Source organism: Sciurus vulgaris (genome assembly GCF_902686455.1).
Source record: "Sciurus vulgaris genome assembly, chromosome: 9".
Lineage (NCBI taxonomy): Eukaryota > Metazoa > Chordata > Mammalia > Rodentia > Sciuridae > Sciurus > Sciurus vulgaris.
The window spans coordinates 47,587,139-47,607,257 of record NC_136469.1 but is presented as its reverse complement, the minus strand read 5'-3'; the positions used below and the strand labels follow the sequence as shown (position 1 = coordinate 47,607,257).

The 20,119-nt window shown below is 39.9% G+C and overlaps 1 protein-coding gene across 9 annotated transcripts in view; it reads left to right on the top strand.

The window, feature by feature from the left end:
- Window positions 1–20,119, top strand: part of ALPK1 (alpha kinase 1) — a 151,141-nt gene that overhangs the window by 85,000 nt on the left and 46,022 nt on the right. For 5 of the 9 annotated variants that reach the window (XM_079154630.1, XM_079154625.1, XM_079154628.1 and 2 more), the window contains 2 exons: window positions 932–1,162; window positions 6,100–6,254. In XM_079154630.1, coding sequence (XP_079010756.1) covers window positions 1,042–1,162; window positions 6,100–6,254 — 276 coding nt within the window. In that variant the 5' untranslated portion in view covers window positions 932–1,041. Of the gene's footprint in view, window positions 1–931; window positions 1,163–6,099; window positions 6,255–18,779 lie in introns of those variants that run through there. The other 4 variants (XM_079154631.1, XM_079154629.1, XM_079154632.1 and 1 more) reach the window with 2 other exon arrangements.

Below are 20,119 nucleotides of genomic sequence, written 5' to 3'. Positions count from 1 at the left end.
ATTATATGTGCACTATAAGAGTATCTAAACCAGACAGAAGCTCCACTACCAATTCTAGGAAAGTCAGGGAGAGAATCATTTCCTTTGTTCTGTTTACAAGGTACTACTTTAATGAAAATGAAAAAGATTTATTAATCAAATAATTTTTTTCTATTTTTTGCCAAGAATTTTTGTATGTTTGATAAGTTATTTTGGTCTCAAAATTACTGTGACTGCAATAGTGAACTGCACTACACTCGTATTTACATGAGAAATCTCTCAAATGTTAATATGTTACATGACAACATAAGTAGATTCTTCCATCTATATGATAGATCTACTTCTGTATGATAGTTCTAGGAAACTGGGATTTCTGGGATATCACTTTTTTTATTTCACTTGGCAGTGTGCCTGACAGTAAAGAGCTTTAAATTTGACATTTGTCATTGCCTATGTCGGTGCCAATTATATCATGCTAGCTTAAAGAAGGCTGCACAGAGAAAGTAAGTAGTGGGTTATGGGTGGTAAACTTCATATTACCACATGCTTGGGTGTGAATATAAGAACTGTTATCCAGGTGCTTCCTGTAGACTTCCAGAAAGGCAGAAAGTGTAGTGCCACTGGGATCCAGAGGCACTGACACACATGAAGAAAGCAGAAGATACATAAATCATGGCATACATTCATTTCATTTGGCCCCCATGTGATTCCACTGACATCACTGTGGGTAACCGGGGTCTGCACCAGGACTCTCTCCCTTCTGCACTCGATGCCTCTGAGGTGCTGCCAATCTAGACTAGACCCTGCAGTCATTTCACACACTTCCCTAATAACGTCCTCAGGGGCTGCCATGTATTTTCATGCATTTGCCCTATTATCCCTCCCTGCTTGAGTCTTACAGATAATTGATGATACTTCAGTTAATCATCTTTCTCTCTCTTTTGTTCACCAGGTACCTCAGCCTTCAAGGGGCTCCTTTATTGAGAATCGATGTCTTCTCCTAGGTAATTGATCACCATAGACCCAGGGACACTCAATTCATCGTCCAGGAGGGTAATCATCATGAATAATCAAAAAGCTGTAGCTGCACTACTGCAAGAGTGCAAGCAAGTGCTGGACCAGCTCTTGTTGGAGGCGCCAGATGTGTCAGAGGAGGACAAGAGGGAGGACCAGCGGTGCAGAGGTGAGGTTCTGATGGGAGGCACCAGGGGTGAGCCAGCAGGTTCACTCCCCTCTCCCCTGCCTGAATGACACGTTCTCATCTCTGCCCTATTTTTCTTCTCTTGGCAGATGACCACCGAGAGATGAGTGGATTTCTAGGGCATGAATGGGATGTGGGCTACAGGCGGACAGGCAGGGGAGGAAGCCCACTTTGTCCCAGTGAATTGCTGTCAGTTCTAATTTTAGGCTTCAGTAAACACGAGGCTACAAGAAACAGTTTAGTTCAAGAAGAACAAAGGGTCCAAGTTGGCTGGTGCACGTAAATTTCAATTATTAAAAAATTGAAGCAACTTCTGAATGGTGGCACATACTTTTTTTCAAACAAGGATTTTGTGCTTCATCAATTTCCATAGACTTCTGCAGTTTCCATAAATATGTCATCTCACCAGCCCAATCTCTCTTTTCTTGGTCACCAATACATTGTGAAATAAACCCACTCATCTCAAGAAATACCAATTGCATTATATCATGCTCAGGATTTAAGATTTTGACTTTGGGCTCATTTTGTAGTTTGTTTCTTCATCTTTGTAGATAAGTCATCATTTGGGAAGTTTCAATCACGAAGTCTAGAAAGTTAAAACAATTCTTATTTCTTCTTTGACCCACTGTGGAACAGCAACCCTCCGTATTTAGGTTTCTATTTTATCATTTGAATAAATTTCCCTCCATTTCTATAATTATGTTATGATGAACTTTTAATGTTTTTGTGTTTTTTAGTGTTTTGCTATTTCACAGAAAAATAAGATTCCCAAGTGAAATGCAATGCTCCCGGTCTCTTTTGTTGTTCATTACATAATGGAGAAAGGTTCCGAGAGCTTTATTTCATCACTTTCTTGTGTACCACCACATTTTACAGGGACACTTTAAGGAGACTATGGAACAGTTTATGGATTTTCTTTTTTTCTTTCTTTTTTTTTTTTTTTTTTTTTTTTTTTTAATAGCCAGGCGCTCCAACATGTGATCTGCTTGCTGGTTGCCTGTGCTTAGCTTGAGATCACCGATGTTTTTGGATGTCAGCCCCTTGTCAGGAATAGTAGGTTCCCGGGCATCTACTGAACATGCTCTGTCGCTGGTCCTAGTTCTCCCCGAGGGCAGTGCGTTGTGTCCAGGGGCTTCTACTCAGGTTTTCCTCTTGACCGCTTACTACATCTCACTCTGTGTTCTCAACCCAAATTCCTTTAAGCTTTGTGTTTTCCCTAGTAAAGACTGTGAGCCCCCCGATCGGGTAGCATTTTCTTCCCAAGTGTCACAGAATGGGAGAAATAATCAGTTTAGTTCCAGATAAGGCAAATCACGGCTGTAAAATCACTAAATTAGACACGGCCCTTCAGGTAAGCTGCGTGGGGAGGTAAGCGATCGCAGAGGTAGAGGCGGCGATGCTGGCTCTGGAGCTGACAGTCTGGTGATGGCTGGATCCGGTGAAGCGATGGGGAGGAATCCTCCCAGGCAAAGCCACCAAGGATCGCCGCCCGCCCCACCCCATCCCACCCCACCCGGGCGGCAGAGCTGCGCGCTCCACCGCAGAGCAGGCGGTTGATCACACGCGGACAGAAAGCGGCGCCCTTCGCCTGGCAGGTGGTTTCGGAGTATCTCCAGCAGGCGGGTCCTGCCACCACCGATGTCGTCAGCGCCTGTGCCCCCGAGAGAAAGGCATTAGTACAGGGTCACTTATGGCGGCAGGGCGAGCCGCTGGACTATGAAACACAAACAGTGGTTTTTGTGCTTTTCCCTTCCACCTCTCAACCACATCCGTCTCCCTCAGATGGAGCAGAAACTGAAGTCCAAAGAGATATCTTTTTAAAATGTATTTGAGAGGCATCTTTTCTTTCAGTGTGTTCCACTGGGCTGCTCATGGTCTGGCATGACCTGTAGGGAAGAGACGGAGAGAAGGAGGCAAACGTGAGAAAAAGCCTTCTCCATTTTGATGAAGAAATTTGAAAAGATTAAACTACTCAGTCCAGAGTATGATGAAGATTTGTGAACCCAGAACTTGCATTGCTGCTGTTACATGGCAACTTATGTTCATCACAGTGTCTAATATTTAAATATTAACTGGGACACTTTGGAGACCAAACGGGGCACTATTGATAAGTACCCTAGGACCACACAGGACCCTTCTAAGCAAACAAGACTGAACTGTCATCTTAATACCCTTGAAGAAGTTTGCTCTACACATATATTGGAAACATTTTCAGAAGTTGCGCTTCTGTCAGTGTCAGTAAGAGTCAGCTTTGCCAGCAGACTGTAACCACATAGGTCCCAGATCCTAGGGTTCCACTTTCATTATGGGAGTTGCTGTTACACAGTATTGCAGAGTAGATGCTCAGGAGTCCTGGACTGCTGAATTAGGGGTGGTGGGGAGGTTTTAGAGTGATACTTATAAGTCATTCCTGGAAATCAGTGCAGGTCATTCACTGGTGTGGCCTATATGATATTCCTTCAATGCCAAGCAGTCCTTTCCTGACAGGAGACTTCCTTACCTTTGCCTCCATTGCAAGTTCACAAAAAAGGCATCAAGAATGAAGGCAGAGTTAGATTTTCTTCCTTCTCTTCTTTGGGTTTTTGTTCTCTCTGTCATATCTCTTTTGCTCTATTCAGCGTGTCTCATGTAGACACAAGAGTAACCATATCTTTTAACCGTGATGGTCTTTGACCCATCATGGTGTGATTTACAAAAGGGATGAGACATAAGACATGATATCTATTTGCAGGAAGCTCCCAGCCCAGTGAGACAGACAGATGTAGGTACAGAGGAGGAGGAAGTCTGAAAGGAGCAAGCACCTGTGAATCTAAAAGCTCAGAGGTATCCTTTTAAGTTCTCTGTGAGGTCATGCAGGCTGAGAAGTGGCAACTTTTGCATTGAAGACTGAAGGTGGTGGGTTTGAATTTGATCATCAAGACATTGAGTGAGGGGAATACAGTCAGAACAGGATGTACAAAACTCAAGAATTAAAGAATTTTATACAGGACGATGGCCTGATCCATCTTGCTTTTAGGATAAAAAGAGGAAATCAACAATAAAGAAGATGGACCAGAGAGGATGTGGAGAAAAGGGAATATTTTTACACTCTTGGTGGCATTGAAAATTAGTACAACCATTATGGACATCAGTATGCAAGTTCCTCAAAAGACAAGAAATGGAACAACCATATGATCAAGCTATACCACTCCTTGGTATTTATTCTAAAGAATTAAAGTCATTCTACTATAGTGACACATGCATACCCATGCTTATAGCAGCACAATTCACAATAGACAAACTATGAAACCAACCTAGGTGTTCATCAGTGGAAGAATGAATAAGAAAATGTGGTGTATATATACACAGTGGTATTTTAGTCAGACATAAAGAAGAATGAGATTATTTCATTTGCAGGAAAATGGATGGAACTTGGAAACATTATGTTAAGTGAAATAAGTCAAACTCAGAGAAGTTAGGGTCATGTATTTTCTCTTTTATGTGGAAGCTAGAGAGGAAAATGGAAATGAAAAGTAGCAGGTGGGAAGTAATCTCATGAAACTCCAAGGAAGATCAATAGAGAAGAAGAAAATAATCAGTAGGAGGGAAGAGGGGAGAGAAAGGGGAAATACTGGAGAGTGATATTGTTATATCATATGCATATATGAATATGTGGCAACAAATCCCACCATTATGTATAATTATAATGCACCAATAAAAATACAGAAAAATAAGGAATTTGGAATGAAATTAGAAACAGTAATTCAAGCAAAAGTTATTGAAAAGGAAGAGGAGAAAATGAGTTTTAGAAATGACAAGATTTGACAACCAATTAGATTCAGGGAGACAGAGAAAGCAAAATGTCTAGACTGACTCCTGGATTTCAGACTTGGGTGATTCTGTGCATGGTGGTCCCATTCATCAAAAAAGAGAATATTGGGGGAAATAAGTTCAGAAAAGAGCTGATAAGCTCAGTTTAGGATGTTTTCATCTCAGTATGAGATGCCTACAAGACAAATACCAAGAGATTTATAGCTGGCAATCATGTATACAGGACCATAGTCCCTTATCCAGAACCCTGGAGGTCACAGGTACTTCAAAATTCAGACTTTTCCCAGCTGTAGGAGGGTCTTCTGGTACATGCATCATATGTTTCTATTCATGTTAAAACAGAAGGCCGGGTGGCAGCTAAGACAAACATCAACTTTTTCTTTTTCAGCAAAACTTGTAAGTAATCTCACTAAGTAGGATAATTGAGACTATAAATTGACCTAGTCAATTCAAGTCTAGTTTGGGTTGTAAACATAAGGAAAATTTTCTAATTTCCAGAGCTTTTGGGGTTTCTGAATTTTGGAGAGGAGACTGTGAACCAGTAGAAATAGATTTGGTGCCTACTGAGAGATTTAACATAGCCACTAATGTGAAATTCCGGCTGTTTCACATTTAATCGATCTCTTCAAATCTCATTTGTGTTTTTCATATTTATTGTCTGGACTCAGGTATTGTCCATGGTGAAGGAATGAGATGGGGTCTTAGAAAAGCAAAAAGACATTGAACAAATTGTCTACATTACCCAGCTGCCACAAGTTCACAATACCATTCCATTCCAGTCCCTTTCTCATTTTACAGGGAAAATAATATTTCCTCCATTCCTTTCTCTGATTCTTCATGCAGAGATAGTCACTGAAGTGCTTTACTTCCTGCTAAAAACCTTTCTTAATGCCTGACTACCCCAATTTACCTGTAGGGCAAAGTAGAGCAGGGCCACCCCTGACAGATAGCTCCTTGCTATTATTCTTTGAGTCAGAACCAACAGCTTAGACCAGCCACAAGAGGTAGGGAAAAGTGTTTTTGCTACTGAGGTGCTTCATCATAACACGGGGAGTTCAACAGCCTTTTCTTTGACTGCAATTTCCTTACCTGAACTCTGACCTTTGCAGCTTCACTCCCCAGCGAGTTAAGGACCCTGATCCAGGAGGCAAAGGAAATGAAGTGGCCCTTCGTGCCTGAAAAGTGGCAGTACAAACAAGCCATGAGCCCAGAGGACAAAACAAACCTGCAGGATGTGATTGGCGCCGGGTTGCAGCAGTTACTGGTAGGAAGAGCTCCACCACCTGTCCCTCTGACATCCCCAGGTGAGGCATTTAGTCTCTAAGTGGTCTAATAGATTAAATTTCTTTGAAGAAAAAGGCAGTCCCTATCTTTATGGTCAGCTCTGCCAGATTGACTAATGTGGGGGAAATTACTGTTTGAAAAGCATCACTTGCCTGTAAGATCTTATGTTGGAAAGGCATACCTAGTAAAAGTGAACAAGGGTGGTGGGTGGGTCCAATATGAAACCTGTGATCCTGAAATATTTAGGTATCCTTGGTGAACCAGAGTAGTTTTGATCACAATGCCTCATAGCATTCTTATTTTGAAATGCCACTTTCTAAAAGTTGTGTAGCTTAAAAAAATTATCCACTGCTTCATCAATGTGACTTGCCATCTAAACTATTGAAGTTTAATAGAGGGTAATTGAAAACATATAATTCAAGTTATCCTGTTAGGATTATTTTTTCAACACTTCTTCAAGCCTCAGTATATTTCAGAACATCATCTGCTATCTCTGATGGTATTTATGGCTCAACATTCTTTATAGCATGGGGCTGGGGAGATAGTTCTGCTGGTAGAGTGCTTGTCTTGCAAGCACAAGGCCCTGAGTTCGATACCCAGTACCGCCAAAAAAAAAAAAAAAGGAATTTCATGGCTTATATGTAGTTGTTGGCTCTATTTTCATAACACTATTTTTCTTACACCAACTGAATTTTTATTTTTCATCTAATCACCACTTTGGTTTTGAAGTCTCTGCTTGGTATTGACACTTGGTTGATGTAGTATGATTATTCCTATATGTTTTCAACTATTGATGAGGGTCAGATTCTCTTAATGTTAAATGGTACAGTTGACTGAAACTGGATGTTTCAGTAAAATCTGAAAGAGAATAATAAATTTAATAGTAACTGTTGATTAATATTTTATTATCTATTCTCTTTGTCTCTGTCATATTTTGACTCCCACACCTAAATATATATACTGAAAAAAATGGGCCCCTACGAATGTAGATTAGTTTATGTCCTTTCCCTGTATCCGACCTGGGGTTTTGTTTGTTTCCTTAGCTCCTCATGTTGAAAGCTGTTTGGGAAACATCAGGTCAAAGTCATTGGCACACTTATCCTCAACTCATCTATCAGAAATGAACTGAGTTGATGCCTCCATCCCAGATAGGAGAGAGCTGCAGGAACAGCATAGGAACCCAGGAACCCAGTTTAGAGCTAAGGATTCAGACTTAGATTCTGGGAATTTTTTTTTTTTTTTTTTTTTTTTTTTTTTTTAATGGCACTGAGAATCAAGCCCAGGGCCTCACTAATTGTTTTATTTTATTTTTTAACTTTTTTTCCTTTGCAGTACTGTAGATTGAATCCAGGGGCACTTTACCACTGAGCTACATTCCCCAGTCCTTTTGACACAGGGCCTCACGAAGTGGCCCAGACTGGCCGCAAACTTGAGATCCTCCTGCCTCAACCTCCAGAGTAGCTGGGATTATGGGCATGCACCACCACACTCAGCCCATTTTCTTTCATGAGTGCCATTAGTTTTGTACCTACATGCTTTCAGGAGGTTGTCAAGGAAGCCTACTAGCTTATAGGTATTTTTTATCACATAAATTTTTTTTGTTTGGAAATCAGGCATTAGAACCATGACAACATCCTGAAATTTTTACATGGGATTGTGTTTTGGATCATCCCAAAATAAATGTACAGACATTGTCCTTAACTGTAGAAGCAAAAATCTAGAAAAGATTCCTTGATCTATGGACCTTCAACAGCACATTTAGGGACTTAACAGAAATAGTGGAATCTCCACCTCTCTCATAGCCAGCCTCCCACAAAAATAAACAAAATAGGTTAAGCAGACTAGGGGATAGGCCAAGGAAAGTGAGTACTTGGAAAGACTTCAGTGTTGAGCCAGTGTTGAGCCAACAAATGTGGTTGCTTTTAGTAGAGAAGTGGAATGAAATAAGTATAATTTTTATATCACTATGGAGTCTGCAAAGTATTTGCACGTGCATCATCTCATTTAACTTATCAAAATAGCCCTATGGTGGTAATTACCATTATTATCTTCATTTTACAAAGGAGAAAACTAAGGTGCAGAAAGACAAATTTGTCCAAGGGAACATAGGAGTAAAGGGTAGAACTGTGACTTTTAGCCTCCTCCTCTGTCCAACCCCATCAGGAAACCCTGAGACTTGTTCAAGGAGTCTGTCCAAGAGAACTCTCTGCATTACTAGAAGAAGTCTGTCCAACAAGACAGCCACTAGTTGCATGGTGCTCTCAAGTACTTCATGGAGTCAGGCAATATATGATTAAATGGAAAATAAAAAGATTCCCCCTCTTTTTCCCACAGTACAACAGCATTGGAATATAAACGACCAATGAAGAGGAAATAACACTTCAAACCCTACAGGGAAGGGAAATGCAGTGTTCACAAAGTATTTTCCATGTCACAATGAGACATTAGAGTTGATGGTCATCTACCATTTGTAGTTTTATTGACTTTTTATTAATTTCTATGAAAACAGCCACATGTGGCCAGGGCTACCATTCTTTTGGACAGTACATCTCTAATGCGGTGTTCTTTCCAGTGAGACCTCCCAAGCACAATGTCAGAATCACATAGGAACTTAGAAATACTAAATCTTGGGTCCCCATCCAAACTCTTCATTGAATCAAAACTCCTGGGGGTGGGGGCCCAGCACTCAGTATTACTCAGTATTAGACAAGGACTCCAAATGATTCTGATGCAGTCTGAAGTTTGAGAACTGCTGTCCTGAAGAGAACAAAAGGGAGAGTGAGCGAAAGGCAGAGCCTTAATGGAGAGGTGAGGACCAAAAGGGCAAGGTGAAGAGAAAAGGAGAATCCAGAGTGAAAACCGAGACCAGCCAGGAAAGAAATCTTTTCTCCGTCAGTTTTGGGAGCTGTGGCCTAGTAGGGAGCTGCTCTGGAAGAGCCCATCATGGCTTCCCTTGCTCAGGGAGCCCATGTGTGATTAGGCTGGTGGCACAGAGAACACTGCAAGCCTTCCTGGGAAGGTGAGAGCAGAGTGGCTGGAAGCAGCCCCTGCTTTGACGGTTGGGCTAAGAAAGTTTCTCGGACTTTGGAACCTAGGGTGAGACATCATCGGGAGGTAGCACATCACTGTTACCAGACTTTTACTTCTCTGGTTCCATCCTGCAATCACCAGGTTCTCCTTCTTGCATCCAAAGTTTGTAGAAACATCAGTTGAAAACCTAAAGCTGTTTTTAGACGTTCAAGTCTCAGTGCATTTGGGAGTTAATGTGAACTGGGAGACAAGCTGCTCACAGTTATTGGACTGTTCTGAGAGCACATTTATCACTCCTCTCACTATGCCTCTATATAGCGCATGGATTTCACAACTGTGGAAACAGAGGCACAGAGAATTTAAGAAGTCTGTGTCCTGTTCACAAGGTCACTTGGTGGCAGCTCTAAGACTCAGTCCATTAGGCCTCCTTTAGTCCCTGAGTTATTTAATCTGGGAGCTTTTTGAACTCTGAGCATCATTTTCTTTAGCTTACCCAGCAAGCTATAAATTAAGCAACCACACCTCCTAAGACTTTTAGGGCACTTTCCTATTGTGCCAGACCCCAAGTGCACAATTGCTAAACCACTCTGTTTGTAAATACTGAGAACTATAGCGCCCTGTGGGCCAGGCTTCCTCCAACTCTCACTGCTTTTACTATCTTAGCTGGTTAAAAATAGCTTGAATAAATCCCATGGCTTGTTTTTGTTCCAGGACGCCATCAGTTTCAACATCACAGCTTACTGAAGCCACATTTTAATAACGAACACATTGTGAGATTCCATTCTTACATAAGAAATAAAGGGCCCCGAGTTTGTCTCTTCAGTCCTTATCTTTTTCTTACAGTTTGTTTATGACTTTATGGTTTTGTGTTTTGTTTTGTTTTTTTTAAACTTGACACGGAATCTTTCCTATAAAAATTCCCTCCTCCATTTAAAAAATTAACATTACACTTAGAAGATAAAACACGGTGTCATTCAGTTAATTGCACATATAATGGTAACAGGCTAAACATAAAATAGATTAAAAAAAAAAAAGGTAAATCATAACTGTTTTCCACAGTTCCCAAGCTGGTGAAATTCACGGTCATTTCCAATGTTCTCTCTCAGCCTGAACTTTATCAAGAAAAAAATATTATGTGTTGTGTGCTTTGCTTTCTTCTCAACACCCATTTCCAAGCCCTCTCTACCACCCCGCTCGACTCCCTCCCTCCTCCCCCACCCTCCAATCTTTTTCCCTTTGGTGTGTGGCCACAGACAGAAATTTATGGCAGGGGTCAACCTCCTTTACACTGCACACAAAGCTTGCTGACTTGAGAGAGTTTGTCCCCCTCTCCCAGAAAAAACACCTGCAGTACGCTCCCCAAGAAACCTGGAGAGATGGGAGATTAATGTGGCTGTAATAGCCGGGCAGTGTTCTCGGTATTATGCCCTCTCCCCAGGTAGATGGGTCTTTTCCGAGATGATACCAATTATTTATTGCTGAAACATCTGTTGATAACTGCAGCTGCCCTTGTAAAACAAAGCATATCGTGGGGTCACAGGCTACAGGGACCTAAAATCCTGCCTCATGCTAGCTTCAGTCTATTCAGCGACACCCTCGAGTCCATGGGTTACCATCCTCTCTAATGTCTCATCGTGCCATGGAAAATACTTTGTAAACACTGCACTGCCCTTCCCTATAGGCTTTGAAGTATTATTTCATCTTCATCGGTAATTTATATTCCAGTGCCATTGTACTGTGGGAAAAAGAGGGGGAACCTTTTTGTTTTCCATTTAATTGTATATCGCCTGACACTTTGACCTGTATTATTAGTATTAGTCAGAAAAAGGATTTTCTCCCTCTCTTATTTAAAAATAAAATTTCAAGGGAAAGTAAGCACTCCTTCAGCTCTTTTCACTCAAAACAATGTTTACACTCTGAGAGGGAAAGATGAAAAGCGTGAGCAACTTTTTTCAAGTGCTGGAGAAGGGCATTTCAGATTTTGAAAGAGAACAGTAAGGCCCTTATAAATATCATTCAGCAAAACCTTTGATGGATTTTTCAAAAAGTACTGAAGGCAGTTAGCATTGGCTTCTAAGCCGGGCTTTGGGCTGCAGCGGTGCAGGGCTAAGTAGTAAAGCCCATCCTACCTCTGAGGTGCCAGGGAAAGAGGGCACCAGTCTCCAGGTGGATGCCACCTCCAGATTGTTTTTCTGTAACTTTCACTCTTCCCGAAGGACCGGCTCCTTACACAGTCAAAAGGAAATCTGAAAATAAAGCTTTTCAAAGGGCAAGAAAGGGTGCATTTGGGTTTGTATGTTTTTGGCAATTGAGAGCAGAATAGTTTGATAGACCCCAATTTTGAAATTCCTGTGCAGAGTTAGGGGTCCTGGTGTTTCCCTCCAACCTGTTTCTTCCAGGAAGAGGCCTGTTCTGAGGCAGCCCTGATTTTCCTGTGGCGCCTCCTCAAGGAGAAACAGGTTAATATCTATGATCTAACACAAAAGTTCATCTGAGGAGAGAAAGCAGACCCTCAGACTGAGGGTCCTTCTTTCCATTTTCTTTTCTACTTCTGAAAATAAGTAATCTACTAACCTAGGTGCCACAGATACTTTTGAAAAGTTTTTTTTTTTTTTTTTTTCTACCTAAAAGGGATTTGAAGAGAGAATTCCCCACCTCACACACAAATTAAAATGTTTAGTAATTTTCTTATGCTACTTTGGGTGGAAAACCTATGTAGACAAATAAACTTTGATAAGTTCAGCTTTTAGAATATTTTTCTAAGATGCCTCTTCAGATAACCATGGCCCCTCTAACTTGATATTTTTGTTTTTGAATGACTTAAGATCTGAAAGGAGCAAGTATTAAAGCATAAATAAATGTGAATAAATATACAAGTTGGCCATTTCAAGACTGCAGGAAAATGCTTCCAAAATATCTGGTGTGACTAACCTGGGAGCTGAGAAGATGAAGGAAGATCTTTAGCAAAAGAAGCAGAAGTAGGAACTTATTAGAAAATGAAATATCAAACTGAAGAAAGGTGGTTACATGGTTGTGGGGACTAGGTAAGAAGGGGTGCGTGGCCTGTAATCCCAGCAGATCAGGAGGCTGAGGCAGGAGGATGGCGAGTTCAAAGCCAGCCTCAGCCACAGCAACATGCTAAGCAATTCAGCAAGACCCTGCCTCTAAGTAAAATGCACAATAGTGCTGGGAATGTGGCTCAGTGGTCAAGTGCCCATGAGTTCAATCCCTGGTACCAGCCCCCACAAAAAAAGAAAAAAAGAGAGATACTGTCAATGGGAACATTAAAATCTTTTCTATGAATAAACTCTTGGTTAAAAGATGTTCTTAAAACCAATATACCTCATTTATCCCCAGTGCCAGTCTTCAGGCTAGTAATAAAGAGTTCAAAAGCAGTTGTGGGCACCATTTGGGTTATGACTCATTCAGTAACTCATTCTTTCAAATGTGTTTCTCATTTTCAACGGAGTGATTTGGGACCATAATAGCTAAAATTTTTTCACCTATATGTAAAAGAAAACTGATACTAACCACATATTTACTTATTCATTCAGAAGAACTTCATTAAGTGCCACCATGTGCTAGACATTTGATATAGAGTATTAAGATAAATGTAAAATAAATGGAAGATCCCAGTCATGTCATGGAAAAAATTCTACAAAAATGAAGAGAGAGGGCAATCCTTACCATAACCTGCTTATTAAAATAATTATTTCCAGCATTTATTCAACATTGAAACAGAGGGTTAATTATCCCTAAATGCCATTTTAGTTGGGCTGGTGACCACACACCAAGAGATAATATGCCCAGTATCACTTGCAACAAGGTGTAGTCGTGAGACTAAGTTTATCAGAATAAAATGTGAGTGAAAGCGATATGGGCAACTTACAATTTTCTTACTCTATAGGAAATTGCTGACCCTACACTTTAGCTGCATCCCTCTTCCTAAGAATTGGAATAAGACTGTGGAGGTGATACAGTTTCAACCACATAGACAAGACCTAGGGAATGTTAGAGTAGTGGTACAATGAAAGAAACTCAGATTTTAAAAGATCTCATGGGGCAGTACAGTGGCACACACCTGTAATTCCAGCAATTCAGGAGGCTGAGGCAGGAAGATGACAAGTTAAGGGGGCCAGCATCGGCTACTTAATGAAGCCTTAAGCAACTTAATGAGACCCTGCCTCAAAATAGAAAATAAAAAGAGGTGGGGATGTAGTTCAATGAGAAAGTGCCCCAGTACCCCCTCAAATAAAAACTAAAAAAAAAACTATTCCCATTTATTGACTACCTAATATATGAAAAGTACACAATATATGTTCTTCTAATTTTCACAATCCTTAAAGTGTTACTATTCCCTTTATATATAAAAAGCACGAATAAAAAATTCAAAAAAGTATTACTATTCCCTTTTCACAGTTAAGAAAATTAATGTTCAGAAAAGTTAAATAACTTGTTCCAGGTCATGACTTGAACTCTCCATCTCTCTATGGACATCTCTGTTCTTCCCACTAAGGGACACACCCGTAGGGCTATACTGACTTTTAAAGGGTTGAGACACCAGAAGTTGAGATAGAGGATACAGGAGGAGGACCAGGTATATGCCTGCTTGATTTCTCTCTCTATGGGACACATTCAAGCCACGGTATTATCCCTGACCAAGCTGCAATTACATTCACCTGGCCTCCTGTAATTGCTTCCTGAGTAGTCTCCATGTCCACACTACTTAAGTCTTCAACATCCATCTCCAGACATGAAATGGTTTGTGGAAACTAAAAACATAGTCATGTCCCCCCAGTATGCCTAGAAATAGCTGAATGCCAGATTCAGTCCACCCTTCTGCTGTGCCTGCCCTGTCCTCCCTAACCACATCCATCCTTTCAGTCCACATTCTTACTGTGACATTTCCTGGCACATAGCTTTTCTCTGCTCCTAAGACTCTCCTCTCTCCTCTTTGATTAATTTTTCTGTATCTTTCCTATCTCAGCTTAGGTTTCTGATCTTCAGAGACTCCTTTTCTGCCCTGTGTGACTACATTAAGTCACCTATCATATGCCACATTCTGGTGTATCGCCTTTGTAGAACTTTTCAAGTTGCTGTTTACATTTGTGTGTGGTGCTTTATTTATTCCTGTCTCTTTCCCCAATTGACTATAAGATCCATGAAGACAGGGACTTTTTCTGTGCTAACCTTTATGTTCCTCATACCTAAAATAATGAATCTTCAATTAACACTCTTAAATGAAATAATGAACATGGTGTTTGATATGCAGGCATAATGGCATAGAAATGAGGCTGTTCTGTGTGTGGCCCCACAGACAATTGGTTGGGCAGTGGTCAGGGTGATCACGGCCACACAGTTCTCAAAAATAGAAAGCATTTAAATACATGTCTTAAATTTTTCCTTGTAAAAAGAAATAACTGAAGAAAATAACTTTATTCATTGTGCATATTATGAATTAGACTGGGGAGATCCTGAACTTATTAGGAGAGAATGGCCATGTGGGAACACGTATGTCAGGATTGAGAAGAGAGAGGAAGCATATGTGAAAGAAAAACAGCTCGAGGAATATGATTATGAATGGGATGAACTAGGTGGTGTTATTGTTGCCACGTTTTCATTGCTGACATGAGATTTGCATTCCTTCCTCAGAAAGAGATACACCTTCCCATGCTGTTATCAGGCTTAGCCAGATGACCTGTGTCAGCCAATGAAATGTGATTAGAAGTGACATCCACCAGTACCAAGCAGGAGATTTTTAAGCAGTTGTGTGGTTCAGCAATTGGAAATTTTCTTTCATTTAATGAACAAGATAGGGCTGTTCCCTCTGTCTGGATCCTGGAAAGGGCAAGACACATAGAGCAGACTCAGGGTTGTAGCTATACTGCAGCCAAAAAGATATATGGACGACCATCAAAACTATTTGTCATTAGAGCCAATAAAATGTTGGGTTCTCACAATTTTACCAATTGTTTCAGGTCATGATGTGTAACCACCTGTTTACCCAAATCAAGACGTGGAAGTCGTCTTTGACTTATCTTCCCCTACACTCTACCTCATTCAGTTGCCAAGCCCTACTTATTTTCCTCTTAAATATCTCTCAAATGTATTTTCTTTTCCTCAGTCATAACTATACTGGTTCAGACCACATCATGTCTTTCCAAGATTTTATCCAATTCCTGTCTCTCTTTCTGGTCAGATTCCCTGTAAGTATAATAAGGTTGTGCTGCTGAAAAAACAGAAAAATAAAAACTTCAAAACTTAGGGGTTTATAGCAGAGATGCAGACTGATGGAACACATGCCATCCAGAATATCACTGGTTGCTGTCAGAGAGAAGCAGCAGAAATGAGGAACTGCACATCAGATTGTAAGATACTTCCATACAAGTGTGACCACTGATCAAGAGAAGGCACATGATCACACCTTTCTCCCAATGAAATACAATTCTACCGTGTATCCAGAAGAAGAAAACCAGAAAATATGTTGGCAGTGCCCATGAGCATTGTGGCCTGCCAACTTTTCTCCACAATACAATTAATGCATCAAATAGCAATTTGTCATTTTTTCCTGCACCAAATTCCAAAAGAGGTTATCAACTAATTTTTGAAAAGCAAAGTGAAAAACCATATAGATCTTATAAAAGCATCTACTAGTAATTCTGAACAAGAAAACCTTCTAAACAAATTTGGGTGAACATTTTCATTAAGATGATGAGATTACCAGTTACTTAAACTTCTTGGATTCTTCACAATAAACATCTGTTACCATTGTAATAAGGGAAAGGGAGATAAAGAAGAAATGGCAAGGAGACAACTGCCAAACAGTTGTCTGTCAACCTAGACAGGGTCTCACCACTTTTCTAAGTAAAAATACTGAAGTGCACATTATCTTAACCATGGAGATGCTAAAGTCATTAATTGACTCAGGCTATACATCTTTTCCCCAACTAAAGTAAGGATTCTTCTACATGCAATGTTCTTTTTTTCTGATTCTTTATTCTTCCCATTTGGTAACCTACTATAAGTATCATTATATCCCACTAACTTTTCAGAGATCATTTTAGCATGCATGTGAGCACACGCATACCCATGTGTAAATGTATATATAATTGGTGCAGGACACAAATCTTTTCTCTATCAAATAATAGAACATCAAAGCTGGAGGGGAATTTAGAGATTCTCTCCTTCAAGTTCATTGTTGGATACGTGGGGAAACTGAAACCTAGAGAGAATAAGAAGTGGCTCACCTCACCATGAAGCCAGTTGGTAGAAATGACAGGACAATGACACTCAGGTTTCTTAATCCTAAAGTTGGAGTTTCCTCCTCCCTGAATCTGACAATCCCATGATTAAGTGAGTCTTTATGCAGAGCTGTTGTAGATCCGGCAGCCTTTGTTTTGTTGGGCTCCTGTTCTATCTGCTGCCCCATAACCTACCCCTCTGTCCCTTCTGTTAATATAATTTGACTTTATTCAGGGCAGAATTAATTAAAATGGAAGTTTTAGAATTTCTAATCATCAACATTTAAAACTTTCATTTCTTCTACTAAATATTGTAGTTCTTGTTTTGAATAGAAGTCAGATGAAAGGTTCAGCTTTTTCAAAAATAAATTTCATTTAATAAATGAAAAGTAGGTGCCAAGAGAATGGAGCCTTGGGAGGATAAATATTAGCCCCAAGGCTATGTACTTTCAGACTTTAAGATAAGAGTATGATTAAAATCACCACGGATTTAAACCCTGCTCTAAAACTCTGCCAAAAACTGTCCTTTTAATACGGTACTTTCAAGTTTCAATGGAAGATAAATTAAAATGGTGGCTTGTCCTTAAAATTCTACCAACAAAACTCTGGTTGCCCCAGGATCAGGCATGCGAGTTATCCCTTTGATGAGGGCTAACCCTATGGCATGAATTTCATGTCTTCCCATAATGAGGCCTGAAGGCTGAGCCAAGTCCTGGAGGAGTTGATTTGACTAAGACCTGTGGGCAGAGCAACTAACAGAAAATGAACAAGTTGAAGTGTCAGGCAGACAAAAGAAGCATGACCTTCAGAAAATACGTAATCCTAAGGATGTGTTCACTCATGCTTGCCAGCAAGGAAGAATAATGTCACCCTCAAATTTTTATGTATTAACTAAATAAGGAGCTTAAATATATATATCTGATACTGTTTATATTGGGTTGAACCATAGAACGTTTACCTGTGTTTGTCAACAGACATCCAATACTGGCAGCTTCATATGATTTTATCTGACAGATTCTTCACAATATAATCTGAATGACAATACTGCAAAATAGAATGAATTCATTACACCCATTTTGCTAAGGAAGCGATTGGCTCCAAGAACTTGAGAGACATTTCCAAGGCACACCACAAAGTGTAGTTAAGCTGGGATCCAATCTCAGTTCTCCCCTCCGAGACCCCCACCCCTGCCATTTTTTGTCACCCATTTATACCTTTATTCACCTGCCTCATGAAACAGATCGGCCTCACTCACAAGGGTAGAAACCAAATATTTTAAACCCAGGCTGGTTTTGAACTCCTGAGCTCAAGTGAACTTCCCACCTCTACCTCCTGAGTGCTGGGATTATGAACCTGCACTAGCACATCCAGCTTCCATCAGGAATAACTTTTATGCAAACAATACATATAGACATACATACATATGTCTCACTCAGGTCCCGAGTGGGTGAGAGAAAGGGTTCCTGTCGGAGGGGTGTGCAGAATGAAAGCTATGAAATTTCCATATCAGTAATAAGACAAAAGGCAAGAATATTTTAGGAGAACGGGCATGATCAGTTGAGCCATCCAAAAGGGTCTGGCTCTAACAAAGGAAGAACCCCGAGCTTGCTTTATTTATAGCAATACAGATTAAAAGGGACAAGTAGAAGCTTCTTTAAGAAAAGCAAGATAGGGGTGGGGGTAAGCAGGGCATTTGGCTCTAGCAGGCCACTCTCATCTCTGGTGCTTGTACTTGAACCTGAGCAGTGAGCTAACACAGGATACTAAATGACTCAGGCATTCTGGAACAGTGGATATTGGTCTGTGAGTTCCTGAGGCCAGGCATTCCTGGTTAATGGCTAGAACTTCACCCAGTTCTCATACCAGTCATGGATGGCTTCCCACACATATGTATAACACACATGCATTCACATGTATACATATATACACATATTACTCACATATATATAGTTTGCTACTTGCCTATTTTATTATATGCATGTACCGTGCATTGTTATTTAGAATTCTATAGAATCAAAATTTTAAATTAATGACATGAAGATTAAATGAATATTTTTAAAATAATTTTTATGGAAGCACTACTGGCAAGAGAACCTTTTGTTTTCATCAACATTATGATTGAATATGTTTAATTGGTTTATAAAATCTTGGCTTGGTACTCTGTTATGAAGATGTAGCTAGTGCAATTTATTTCAATATGTATTTCTGGGTTTTTTTGTTTTGTTTTGTTTTGTTTTGTTTTGTTTTGTTTTGTTTTTGGTATCAGGAATTGAACCCAGGGGTGCTTAACCACTGAGCCATATCCCCAGTCTTTTTCATATTTTATTTTAAGACAGGGTCTCACTGAGTTGCTTGGCCTTGCTAAGTTGCTGAGGTTGGCTTTGAACTTTGAATCCTCCTATCTCAGCCTCCTGCACAGCTGGGATTACAGGTGTGAGCCACTTTGCCTGTACTTGGTTTTAAAGACTGTTCTCACTGAAAAAAATCATGTGCCAAAAATATGTAGATTCAAATAGAAATGATCAGCTGTTGTTACTCATTTGTCTACTTATATTTCAACCCATTCACTAATTATTAGAAATCATTTGTTGAAATGCAGCTAGCTAGTCTGCACTTTTCACGCCTATTATCTCAGCTACTTGGGAGGCTGAGGCAGGAGGATGGAAAGTTTGAGGTCATCCTGGGCAACTTAAAGAGACCCTGTCTCATAATAAAATTTTTTAAAAGGATTGGGAGTGTGGCTCAGGGGTAGAGTGCTTGTGCAAGGTCCTGGGTTTAATCCCCATCATGGGGGTGGGAGGAAGAAGAAAAAAAAGAAGGAAGGAAAGAAATAAGGAAAGAAAATTTTACCTTCCTTAATGAAACTTGCATGTGCTGCAATAGAGGATATTACTTTTTTAACAAAAAGTATCAAAAATCTGAACTCTTCATTGGAAAGATTTTTAAACAAGTAAAATATTTCCCATTTTCATGTCTTTTTTTTTCTATGCAATACATTATTTTTAGTACCAAAATCACAATGATGTAAGCACATCCAGTCCTCATTATTTGAAAGACATTTTTCAAAATATTTGTTGGGTGACACATTGTTGTTTTTTACTTATCATCACAGAAAAGACAGGCAGATTTGGAGCACTTGTCTTTTTACCAAAGAAAAATGTCTAACTTCCTACATTTGAACATTTTTGAAAGTTCTTGCCTTGATTTTTGTCATCTTTCCTCCTCTCATTATAAATTATACTAAAGTATCTATAATTTGTGGGAATATAATTTTTAAACCTATGTAACCAATTACTACAAACTACAATGAAAACAGTCTAATAAAAGTTCTCAAGGTCAGTGCCTCCAAGATGGGGCCCTCTCTTGTGCTATGGGTAACATCAAACAGCCAGACACTGGTCAATCCACTTTCTAAAATGTTAGCAAAGCTTCATTTCTTTCTCACTGGTAAATTTCAATTGAAACTTTTTGATTTTCTTTCCATTTTGAGACTGATTCCACAATCAGAGACTAATTCCGCAGATTCATCCTCAATCCACTCAAAATATGAGCATTATAATATATTGAGCAGCTA